Raw genomic sequence first — 13,759 nt, 5'->3', positions numbered from 1 at the left:
CGAAGTGAGAAAGTCAGACGAGAAACCAAGCCTCAGAAGTGCCTCGGGGAAAAATGTCCTCAGACGAATTTACGTCACAGCAACAGCTGATGCTGAGGCGGATGACAGATACGCGCTGGAGGTGGCGACGCAGCCTGAGATGCCCACTGATTTGGGCAGTCGCTTAAGGCAGGACTGTACGAAGTTACAAGAGAACGTATAATGGCCATCGTCTGAAGAGTTATGTTATGGTGAATTTCATTATCATCGAGGATGTTTAGAGTCACGGAGTTGGAGTTTATATTGGAATATAAAATTTAGGCCAATCGCTGGGACCCATGACGTCATTCAGCGCTGGAAATAATATTGAAACAATTGTTAGAGAGGGTGGAAAGTAAGATGGAAGAAAGAGAATGTGAAAGGAGGTACAGTAAAATGAATGAAAGGGGTTGCAGTTAGGGGCCGAAGGGACGCCGCAAAGAACCTTAAGTAATGCCTACAGTGCACCGCGTGTGATGCACCGACTCCGCTACCACCCTATGGGGACGGAGTTAGATTGACTAGAGGCGATATACACATGCAAATGACTGCAAACTGACCGCCATCTTACCTCGGGCCAAGTTCGCATTCTTAATAGAACGCCTGATCTCGGGTGCAGCCGAAATCAACGGGAGATCGATGGCTTCCGAAGATAAGTCTGTAATGTTTCATACATTAGGTTTGACGTTCTTATTTACTAATCTATAAATTATGCATTACTGAGAAGCTAATTCCAATACAATACATTATTAAAAATCGAATATTTATATACATATATACACATACATACGAGCTTATATACATCGTCGGTGAATATATAATGCAAATACAAGTATCCATATTCTGCATATTCATACATTTGAATATAAATCATACATACCCATATATATATGTGTGTATAATACATACATATATATATATATATATATATATATATATATATATATATATATATATATATATATATATATATATATATATATATGTGTGTGTGTGTGTGTGTGTGTGTGTGTGTGTGTGTGTGTACTCAAAAACCACAAAGGATTCAAGTGATGATTTTTGAGCATATGTATAGCAAGCGAATACTTAAAAGTAACACATTGTAACTAGCCTGAGGTAAAACGTTAGTCTTGGTCGTTACTGGCCAATATCTAAGCTTGAATGTATTGTCCCTCTCCCGTTCGACTGTGTGTGCAAACACAAATGACTGATGAAACTCCAAATGGACTGGTTATTGCATTCAATAACCTGTTTTCAGACGAAACGACTACGCCTATCAGTTGCACTGGTTCATACCAAGCTAATAAAACTGAGAGAGAGAGAGAGAGAGAGAGAGAGAGAGAGAGAGAGAGAGAGAGAGAGAGAGAGATTCACGCTTACACAAAGATATGAATATCTTAGAAAAGGTTGAGAGGTGACGTTTGGATGGAAGTTACTATCTTAAAAAAAGAATAAAGACTAACCATTTCTAAAGGAAAGGAAGAGATGAGTGTTTGATTAATGAATTCCCTGAGAGAACTGGCCGAAGTTGGCAACAGTAAAGAGAAAGAAGCAGAAAATTCACGTGGAAACGAGCTAACGAGCTACCTGTAACGTTCGAGGAAAGAGAAGAAGAAGAAGAAGAAGAAGATGGCAGGATACACTGATTACAGAAAACCATAGATCCAGCAACCTTGTCTCGAGGGCTCACTGCGTTTCCTCCCGGACTCCCCATATGTCACATCGCCATACACGGCCACCTGGCACAAGTTGGTGTTTTGTTAAGTGAGTCTGACGGAGTAATTATATTATTCCACAACTGAAGAAGGTAAACGGGGGAGAAAAAATTGTGCCACCTGTCCGAGAGAAAATCTTCGGCCGAAGGGTCGTCTTTACTGCCGCGTTTAGGGGAGAAAATTTGCATCATTTAGCCTCAAGAGGGAAAAAAAAAGATGGTTATCTTAAGCACCTCTTTTTTTTCTGTGGTTCCTTCTACGGGAAAGTGAAGATGCAGAGAGAAAGGGAATACATTCATACATGCATACGTACGTACATAAGTACATACATACGTAAAAAGCAAGTGTAAACAATTATCATTTTTAGAAGAACAGAACAGAACCAATATCACAGCTATGTTATGGAACAGATTAACACGTACCATTTATAGGTTGATGTTATTGAAATTGCTAAGCTGACCTGAGTTTAGTGAGGGATTTGGTTCAGTTGTGAGCAATGAATACCACAGTGTATAGAAGTAACCATTTCTTACAAAGGACAATGTATGAGACAAAATGGCCCACCTTTTACAGTTTTCTGAAGTGCATCAGTACAGCAATACATAATTCTGTGGCTCTGAAGAAGGTGACAGGAACATCTGAAAACGGAAGAATTCTTTACCGTTAAACTAATATATTTTAAAAAATAGACGAAGGAAGAATAAAACAGAATACAGAATTCAGGCTAAAGGCCAAGCTCTGGGACATATGAGGCCATTCAGCGTTGAATGGCAAACTGAGAGCAAAAAGGTTTGAAAGGCGTAACAGGAAGAAAACCTCAAAGCAGTTGCGCTATGAATCAATTGTCAGGAGAGGGTGGAAAGTAAGATGGAAGAAAGAGAATATGAACGGAGGTACAGTCAAAGGAATGAAAGGGGTTGTAGCAGCTAGGGACCGAAGGGACGCTGCAAAGAACCTTAAGTAATGCCTACAGTGCATCGCATGGGGCGCACTGACGACACTACCCCATCACCCCATATGGAGGTGCGTATGTATGTTGGTGTTTGTGCGCGTGTAAAGCACAAACTTTTAAGACAGAAGTGAGGGCCAATAAATCAATGACTTTAGAGCGGTATGGACGCGAAACACTTGTCCGTCCCTCATAAACTCTGTTGGCGTGAGACTTATGGGTCTATAATAGTTGTGACTTTGATCACTGGACCATTTTACAAGATTTAAAAGTCCTGAGACTTTCGAAGTTATTCAGGCGTGACGAGGCTTTTAAACTAGTGGCTGTGAATAACGGCATGAATTTCATTAGGTCTACTGCGAGTAGGCCTATCACGATTCTTATATGCATTCCTTTATATGATGCATTTACTGCTTACAGGTCAATCATTCTCTTGCGTGGAAGACATTTCGAAAAAAATATTTAATCACTACTCAATATGGTGACTCTTTCATGCATAGTCTATTAGATTATTTTATGATATACTTCTGAAAGAGCAAGATTATTCTATCGTTTATATGCAAAGCTTCTTATAGATTGCATCGTATCTCTTTTGAGGCGGGAAACTCTTCGTCGCTGATGCTCAGTTATCGATGTTACTCGTGTTCTTTTGCGGGCTGAAATGTATATGTTTATTTACCTTCCCGAAATTTGCAAACGTCAAAAATATAAAAGAAGCACTGTAAATAGCACCAGCGCTGTTTATAAATCATACACGCATTGTAACTATTTAAAATGAGGAGCCTTAAATTCCAATTCATCAAGCAGAGAAGAAGAAGAGGGAGACGAGCGACACTCGAGTGACGTCATCGTTCAGATTGGCTCCTCCCACTCCCATACAATGACGTCACACTCACCATCGTCGACCCTCCTTATAATCATTACGGACGAAATGACAGGCATTCAGTCGGAAGTCAGACGTCGGTACTTGTGGACCCGATACGTAAAAGGACGAGAGGAATCGTGAGTATGGTCGTTTTCGGGTATCTTTGGGAGAAGGAACTCGGTGATTTTGAAGTAAGAATTGATGTGTATAGGTAATACGAAAATCTAATTTAATAATTTTTTATAATTCTCATTTTTGCCATATTTGAATGAATGAAAGATGGAGACTTTCCCGTTCTTAGAATTTAGAGTATCAGTTAAAATAAAAAACCTATTACAGTATGGGAGTGGAAAAAAATGTATTATTATTATTATTATTATTATTAATACTATTATTAATACTATTATTATTATTATTATTATTATTATTATTATTATTATTATTATTATTATTTACAACAGAAACATACCTGATGACACACAACTTTCTTAATATGACAGATTTTAGATACAAATCAACAAAGAAAATTAGATATTAATTTAACAGCAGGAATGCATTTGTACATAAGCACTAACTGCGTATCGCTTCCTCTGGGTATACGCAAAATCTCTGCCCTCTACGCTTTCGTAAAAATCCTTTAGGTGAAAAAATTAAAAAAGAAATACCCCAAGATTCAACGCAGGTTGTTTATCAAGATAAGAAAAGGAGATTTTATCCAGAAGTTTAAAAGAACAAAGAACATAAGTTACATAATGAATGGGAAATTTAAAATCCAAAATGGCAGGAAAAATGATAAAAATATTCAAAATGTACAGTAAGACGCTTATATACGCATACATATACGTGCATTTAGAAGTAATCAATACACAAACACGTGTGGAACAAAAATAAATTTCTGACTCACAATAGGATAGAACGTACACATATAAACACACACACACACACACACACATATATATATATATATATACATATATATATATATATATATATATATATATATATATATATATATATATATATATATATATATATATATATATATACGGAAATATGGAACATGATGAATACATAAATAAAGACAAAATCCACGAAGGAAAGAGAAACGATGGAGTACTGCAAGGCCTTTCGACTTCTTGTCCTTTACTTAGCAGACGACAAGAAGTCGAAAGGCCTTGCAGTGCGCCAGTTTCCCTTTCCTTCGTGGATTTTGTCTTTAAATATATATATATATATATATATATATATATATATATATATATATATATATATATATATAAATTATAGTATAATACTGTATTACACTCAACAGATAATAATAAGTTTTCAAAAAGTAGGGAAAGGTTTGCGAAGAGTGAACTGGGATTTCCAGAACGTAAAAATGAAAATTTGAAAGAACAAATAATGATGATTCAGAAACGGAAGAAAAACATCGAAGCCTGAATAAAGTTTTTCAATTAAGTGAATAAAAACTAACAAAGAACAAAAAGATACTTAAAGATTAAATAATTGTTTTTGAAAGGAATGATAAAATGCTTTATAAAACGTGAATAAGATTCATAAAAGTAAAGAAACATTTTCAAAGGTTTAATGGAGAATTTGAATTTTCAAAAGGAGATGCGGATTTTCAAAGATTGTGATGAGTATTTTCAAAATGCAAATGAAGATTTTAAAAGTGTTTTTGGCCCAGGGACTCTCTGGCAGGTCTTCATTTTCACTTAATTTCAGAACTCTGTATATATAGTGTATATATATACTATATATATACAGACTATATATATATATATATATATATATATATATATATATATATATATATATATATATATATATATATATATATATATATATATATATATATATATATATATATATATATATATATATATATATATATATATATATATATATAGAGAGAGAGAGAGAGAGAGAGAGAGAGAGAGAGAGAGAGAGAGAGAGAGACTGAAAAATCTTCACAAAAACATCCACTATCAATCATACGTTGAACTGGCGTTGCAACGTAAAACACTGATAATTAGTATATAAGGCTGAATTATCAAACATAATTTTCTGCCCGTTGTGCCTCCAATACCCTGTAATTCATTGTAAACATTGTGGCTGTACAATGTGGGTCTATTTTCTGTTCTAATTCACCATATGACGACAGTCTCATTTTACCACAGATTCGGAGACTAATTAGCACTCTAGGTGCACGTTTAGAGATGCTTTCTCCCTCTCGACTCATTACATAAAACAACAATTCTACTTAGAGCTGAAAATGTTCTATAATTATAAATACTAATAGACCTATAGGCCTAGTAACTGCAAAGAGACGAGAGTCCCTTTCCGCTTCTGCTGTTTCCCCCATCTCGTTATCATTCTTCTTCTTTGTCTTTTTCTTGTTAACATAGGGTAGAACTTATTAAAATTCTCTCCCTGCGGTTTTCGACCGCCGGAGATCTGTCATTTAGTTCGTAATTCCATACTGATGTTTGCCTAGTCATCTCGCGGTCTGCGGGATCATTATGGATGGTTCAGATAGACCGTGGTTCAGATTTGGGTCACGGGAAAAGAGTTTTGATGCGGACACGTAACGCAACGATAAAAACGTTGCTGAGAAAATACGGAAAGTATAGAATTCACTTTTTGATACGGACACGTAGGCTAACGTTACTGACAGATAAAGAATTAACGTTATCTTGGTCACCTACGCCAGAGATGTTGTGAAGAAGAAGAAGAAGAAGAAGAAGAAGAAGAAGAAGAAAAGAAGGGCGTTACTGAGAAAAAAGAATTGAGCCACCTACGCCAAAGATGTTGAAGAAGAAGAAGAAGAAGAAGAGGAAAAGGGGGCGTTACTAAGAAATAAAGAATTGACTCTTGGCCGCCTACGCCAAAGATGTTGTGAAGAAGAAGAAGAAGAAGAAGAAGAAGAAGAAGAAGAAGAAAAGAAGAAGAAGCGTTACTGAGAAATAATGAATTGACTCTTGTGTTGTGAACAAGAAAGGAGAAGAAGAAAAAAAAGAGAGCATTCTACCTCGCATGAGGCGATAGACCATCTTCTTCAATATATGGAAACCCAAAACTTATTACAAAACAATGCACATTAAACACCCCATTTACCATTATCATAAATATTAGTCTACTATATAACAATATCTTTCGTATTAGCCTCAGAGCTAGACCAATTGGATAATCGGTGGTTGTTTACATATGTCTATATACCCACCGTATTTATTATCCACCTTACAAAGGACGGTATAAGGACAGCGAAGCCTTCCGGTTTCTCCACAAGTCTTTATGGATGAGGTTGCAAGGCCAACTCACGTTTCTGGTACCCATTCGCAGCGGGGTAAATTGGCTGGTGTATAGTGGACTAGGAGTGAACCACGGACATGGGAAAAAAGGAAATCGGTTGGTCTAGCAAGTCTGATATTGTATACTATTTTTCCAAGAACTCGAGAAGAAATCGAATGGAAAATGACTTCTTCGAAGTGAATAATGAGAAATCATTAATGAGAAAGGGAATTACGAATTAAAGACTAGGCTATTCTTCAACAGTAAGTGGATGAAGGCGATAATGTGAGTTTCGGTCTACGAATGTAGATAAATTATCAATCATAAAAAATAAATAATCAACAAATAAAAAGGAACTAACGACTTGGGATAAAAGAACAATTACGAGATCAAATATTACAGGTAACTGGTTCGTTAAAAAGAACTTCTATGTAGAACTATGAGATAACACACCCCATTATCCACTTAGATTCCAGGTAATCAGTTCGTTAAAAAAAAAAAACTCCTATGAACAATTATGAGGTAACACTCTCCATCATCCAATTATTACCAAAAGATTCTCCACTTAGCCCATTCCTTAGGAACCGCATACGTAGCACATGGAGAAAGAAGACCAGGGCAAAATACGTCATCTGGTTTTGGCAAGAGGGTGAAGAGGCTGCTGGTAGGCCTATGTAGTGACTTATTAGCATATCGGGAGCTCCACACGAAAATAATCAGGATACGTAAGAGAGAGAGAGAGAGAGAGAGAGAGAGAGAGAGAGAGAGAGAGAGAGAGAGAGAGAGAGAGAGAGAGATTCACAGTTTTTGCACTCACTGTTGAAATGTTTATCTGACTAAGAATAGCCACTCCCTTGATAAAGGAAGACTCTTTTACTCAAATGCGTTGCTCCGCAATTTAGTAAATATAATTTCAACTTGGATTCAGGGATTATTTCATCTGCGAATATAATGGAAAACGTAAATTGTTTGAAAATATGTTAATTTTTTTATTACTTCGTTGGCTGATTTGTAACGGCAAGTATCCCTGTGTTACTTCATATTCGGAAATGCAAGTTTCATTCGTCCTCATTGATAAACACGAAGTCTTGATAGTGCAAATGAATTAAAGGTGTGCTATTACTGTCAATTTTTTGTTCTTGTTGTTGTTATAACACGCAAAATGATGATGTACAGGACATTACCTGGTGTCCTGCTTCGCTTTAAGAAAAGTTGTTTTAACATTCTTAAAGTTTTCATTAAAAGAAAAATTCTCATCAAACGATTGCCAAAAAAATTACACAGCATTACTTCTAATTATGGTGTTTATAACTTTATTTTTCTAGCAGCCAAATTACACAGCAATTATTTATGCACCATACATACAGTGCTCGCTAGAGAAATCACTGCTACGCGCTGCGCTATAATTTACATAATGTTCCCTTACCGAGAGAGCGGATAAATCTCAGACTGTCAGCGGAAGGAAGGGGTGATCTCGGGAATGTCCGCGGAACTGCGGGTAATCTTCCATACCTTTCCCGCCCATTCAGCCCTCTAGCATTTAAAGGCCACCCAAAACGAGCAGTCGACGAGAAATTTGACCGCGTAAACCACTTGCGTGTCTCTGGAAGATCTGTTCTGTGCTCTGGGGGTGTCTCCTAAGATGTGATGATTTGTGGGAGAAAGCTGGGCTGCATAGATCCCCGAGACTTGACGGAAAACAGGAACGAGGAATATGGACCAGGCAAATGAATGGCAATTATCTTAAGCGCGTCGCCCTAGGCTGAGAGGTTTCCGGTTTTGTGAGATGGCACAGAATATTTGGTCCTCTGAAAGTTTGCGTCATCGCAGCTAAAACAGCAAAACTGATCAGTTTATAAACAGTCAACTACAGTTACTGGGCAACAGAGGCATTTGATGAAGTAATGATGTTTTCACCCCGTTGCGGTGGGGTGAGGACTGCCTTGTCTCGCCCTATCGTTTATTTCAGTTATATATTATACATTTTGACTTATTTCTATATCTGTCTCTTTGTTCCTCCTTAACCACTACGCTGCTACCCACAACCCTCGATAAACATCCACGTACTGGATCACAATTCAGGTCAACAGAGTTTCATACTGTATATTGAAAAAATAATATCGTTTCATTTTCATACTGTATAAGAATAGATACATTTAACCCCCTTAGCTTGGACAGAACTGGACAGGAAACGGGTTAAATCATTAATCGATTATTTCAGATACAATGAACGCGTGTGTGACGAAAGCGGCGATAGCCACAATCATCTTGATGGTGACGATGAATACGGATACGACAGCAGCATCAGAGGACGTCGAAAACATTCCTGAGAGCGAGGAGGCGAAGGAATTCACGGACATCTCTTGGATGGGAACGAACGAGAAGAAGATACTGGAAAACTTCATCACGTACTACAAACTGGCGCTTCAGACGGCGGCGGTAAGGACAGAGAAGTGGTACCTGACAAGGTACTCGGTACTTGACGTAAGGGAAGTTAGCAGGTGGAGCTTATTATGGGATTCAGACGTCCCTATCTGTTCATTTATTTACCTTAAACGGACTGACCAGTACGACAGGCGGTAAGGAAAGGAGAATGTCCCTTGACAGAAGGATCTATTTATTTATTTTATTTATTTATCTTAGAATTATTAGCCGTCAGGATATTTCTTTTTCATAAATTCATATTTCAATGGGACGGGAACACAAAGTATGATATTTAGTCCACGTCCAAGGAAAATGCGTGGTGCAGCTATCGGCTGATGCTTGATAGGTCAGTGGATCGATCCTAACCTACCCTACAACAGTATACCAGCAGTGATATTTTCCAGCATCTACTGAGGTTAACAAGAAAGGCATAGGACCAGCAACCTCATCCCAAGCTAGAAGGCTCTACCCTTCTGGCGCTATAATTTCGGGGGGATAAAAGGGTGTATATGTATATATATATATATATATATATATATATATATATATATATATATATATATATATATATACACATACATACATTTACATACACATACATACATACATAATGTACGGTCATCTACCTAAGTATTAATACGACCAGCCGCTGATTAATCACCATGAATAAATACCTCAACATTTAGGTAAAAATGATTTTAGGGTATTGGACATCAGAATTTCACCAAGAAGCCCACTGTCGTCGTTGACGAAATAATAAATAACGCTTTATTTTGGAATGCTAACGATGCACCTTGAAAGTCCCAAATTCTGCTGTTAAAACCTACAAAGCCTCGTATTTAACTATCATGTAGAGGACAAATCATTCAATAAACCACATACTGAGTCCATCTGAATGAATTGGAATTACACAAAATATCCCAATGAATCAAAAAGTATTTGAAATTTCAAAATTCAACAACAAGACATTTACGTTAATTTTCTTCGGTTCGCAGATAAATTGGTTCGAATTTTATTAATGAAATTTCAATGGTGTGACGTCATTTCGTTGTATCATAGATGAGGGAAGATTAGCATACACATTTTCACCGTTACGTTAGTCATGAAACAAGGACGAAATAACCGTATTTTAATGGAACCCCTGCAAAAGATGTTTCAGTTATGCCCATTTTCTATTAAATACTTACACAGAAAACGGCCTAAAAAATATGAGTGACTATAAAACGTTTTGTACCACTTGCGCATCTTGTTCATGATTACGAGGGCTTTACGCCACCATTTTCTGGTTTTGAAGGGTAACTGGATATGTTAAAGGTTGTATGATGCCTAAATAAATTACGCAGTTGATTTTATTTCTACAGTAATCCATTAATCCTAATTATAAAAGCATATCAGCCGAAACGTCTATCAACCTTGAATAGGCCTAACTTTTATAAGGATTATATACCAAAGACAACGTTCTCTTCTTTTAAGATTAATTTTTACAAACAAGGTAAATTGCTGGGTAGTATGCAACAGATGGGTCACGACTTATTTAGTGGTCCAGGGCGGGCAAAGACACCGCCCCCCCTCAGCCAGCTAAGGGCACGGCGTCTGAGGGAACGTTTTGTCAAAGTAGGTTTGGTTAAGTTATATTCCCACTGAAAATCCTACTACGGTTAAGGGGTAGCCTAGGCCACACAAAGTGACCACTTCGTTTAATTGATTCCAAAATAATGAAAATTTAGACATGAAATATACAATGTTTACGTTATCTTCACCATCATGAGGAATTAGGAATTACTTTTGGTCACTTACCAGTAGCGTTTGCGGAAGCCTACAGAACTCATTTCCTTACGTGCATATATCACTGCATATAAGCACAAACATATTTTGATATAACCACACCGAAAAATAACAAAACAAAACAATAATTTCAAGACTGAAATCGTATTTCCGAGAGGGACGTTCTTGTAAGACTTCTTCTTCTTCTTTTCAGAACGTGCTGAACCCTAAGGCATGGAACTTGGATATCGTCATGCCGGCTATAGGCGGCGTTATTCGCCTGTACACCGGACCCCTTTTAGCTCTTGCCATTATTCTGTTCCTATATTCCACTATTACTACTTTCGTGGAGGGAATTTTAACTAATCGTAATGGAAGATCTATGAGGTAAGTTTTACGTAAGTTCTGTCACAAGAATAATGCACTAGGGCTCTCTCTCTTCATGCAGCAACAAGAATCAATAAAACTGGGTAAATCATTACTGAGAAGATACTTGTGAAATTCTGCAGATTTGACCTGTGATGCCATGGTGCTTTTAGTCAATAATAGCAAAGTGTTACATTCAAACTAATGATACTGAAGGTGATCAGATGGCCTTCATTAATATAATCATAACAGAGCATCTGGTCTGCAGTAGTCTAACCTTGCATTCGTATCTGCAAGAAGGACCTGTTCACTTCTGGAAACAAATATAAATCTTCTGTTTTCCAGGATTGTCATAGTCCAGTTTAAGTCTTTGAAGTCAGTGTTACCTTAGGTAACTTTCCATTGTGGTGATCTGGAGCTTAAATACCGCTCAGGCCTGACAGGTTTTCCTTGATATAAGATCTTACTGTTTCTTTGAACTAGGGACGGATGGTCTGTTGGAAGTACATATGTCTAAATGCTTACCAAGGTCCCTTGCTCCTGCTGTTCATTGTCAACCTTCAACAGTTCTTTAATGACGATAACGTTCACTTATGCTTTTGTAAATCATGACACTAATTAACACTTTCTTTAATGGTTTCTCCTTTCCCCAGCTACAACTTCGGACCAACGCTGGATGCTCTGGCATACGTCGTACAGAACGCCATCAACAAACAGTTTGAAGATTACCACTGAGGGTGTTCGCTTGACTGAGCCGCTTTAAAGTGCTAACCATTCGCTTGGATGGGGTTTAGAAACTCAAATGAAAGATACTTTCTTGGCTATGAATTCAGGACCATAGTAAAAGATACTCGTTTGATTGTGGATCAGATGACGAGTAGGGGATACTGTGTTCCACTGATTGGATTTAATCAAAACCGCGGGAAATGGAGGCTTGACTTTGGGTCCATGTTTGAATATACACGACAGGGGTTCATGTATACCATAGCTTTTTTCTTCGTTATTATTAATTTGAATTTGACCCATATCTGTGTTGGTGGTTAAGCTTGTTTAAAAAACTATTTGTTGCAAGATTTGCTGAGTTTAAAAGAAAACTATTGCTAATAATTGAACACTGACAATACAAAAGTTGTAAGCATGTCAATATCTGACTTAAATATGAATAACTAAGATTTAATAACGTTAACGCAAATATCACCGTCAAACGTTGATAATAATAAGAAAAGCTGATAATATAGGTATTACTAACTATGCAGCTAAATATTTCGAGCATGATAATCAATAGTATGAATGTTATTTAAGAATATTCCTAGTAGGAACTCGAGACAAAAAGTCACGTTGTTGGGTGAGAGCGAAAAATTTATTTCCCTATCGATTCCTTCTTGCCTTTGAAAAACTTACCTTAGTAATTAATGGTGCGGAGAGTCTCCTTCACAATACAGGTGACTCTTTTATTCAGGATTTATCTGAGCTGAGGAGACTGGGTGCAAAGTGAACTTATAATACTCATTGCGAAGCTTGTCAGAATTTTATGTTGACCTTTCTTGATTTCTTATATATATATATATATATATATATATATATATATATATATATATATATATATATATATATATATATATATATATATATATATATATATATATATATAATTATAATTGTAAGCATTTCGAAATCTCGTTCGGAAATGTAGTTAAGAGTTTTGGTCGTTATTTGTACATATTGTAGATTTAACGTTATAAACGTTGCATGTTTGGTTTGGTTTTTATTGTTCCTCATTTTAAGTGAATTCCCTCCTTTTTTTTTCTTTTTGTGTATATTTTCTTATCTGTGCGTGTGGATGGCTACATTTATATGTACATATGACATGCACATACGGACAAAGTTCCCCGGGGTTTATAGATTTCATACACATTATTATTATTATTATTCAGAAGATGAACCCTATTCATATGGAACAAGCCCACCACAGGGGCCATTGGCTTGAAATTCAACCTTCCAAAGATTATTATGGTGTTCATTCGAAAGAAGTAACAGAAGGTAATGGGAAATACAGAAAGAGATCAATAACTAGAAAAACGTATAAATCAACATAATGGAAGAGAACTCTTAAAATAACTCAGGTTACATTATGACACATCATCTATTTTTCATTGTTGGTAAAATGAAAAGCCATCCCTTACGTGTTTATAAAACAGATACGTTTGTCCACCTACAATCCTACTGCAGTATTTGTTCAAAATATTGCAAGAATTCTTCTTACGAAACTCTGTGGCCAGAAAACACAGGAGGAATGGAATGGGGTTGGGAATGGAATATAGAATTTAGGCCAAAGGCCAAGCACTGGGACCTATGAGGTCATTC

At 36.6% G+C, this 13,759-nt stretch overlaps 1 protein-coding gene across 1 annotated transcript; it reads left to right on the top strand.

The window, feature by feature from the left end:
• Positions 1-3,627: 3,627 nt before the first annotated feature.
• On the top strand, positions 3,628-12,928 carry LOC136828239 (uncharacterized). Its single transcript, XM_067086085.1, has 4 exons — positions 3,628-3,684; positions 9,063-9,280; positions 11,244-11,416; positions 12,049-12,928. Exons 2-4 carry the CDS (start codon positions 9,068-9,070, stop codon positions 12,128-12,130), a joined length of 468 nt encoding a protein of 155 aa, XP_066942186.1. The 5' UTR covers positions 3,628-3,684; positions 9,063-9,067; the 3' UTR covers positions 12,131-12,928.
• Positions 12,929-13,759: the final 831 nt, after the last annotated feature.

The sequence above is a fragment of the Macrobrachium rosenbergii genome, chromosome 42 (assembly GCF_040412425.1).
Source record: "Macrobrachium rosenbergii isolate ZJJX-2024 chromosome 42, ASM4041242v1, whole genome shotgun sequence".
Classification (NCBI taxonomy): Eukaryota; Metazoa; Arthropoda; class Malacostraca; order Decapoda; family Palaemonidae; genus Macrobrachium; species Macrobrachium rosenbergii.
This window is presented reverse-complemented; position numbering and strand designations above follow the sequence as displayed.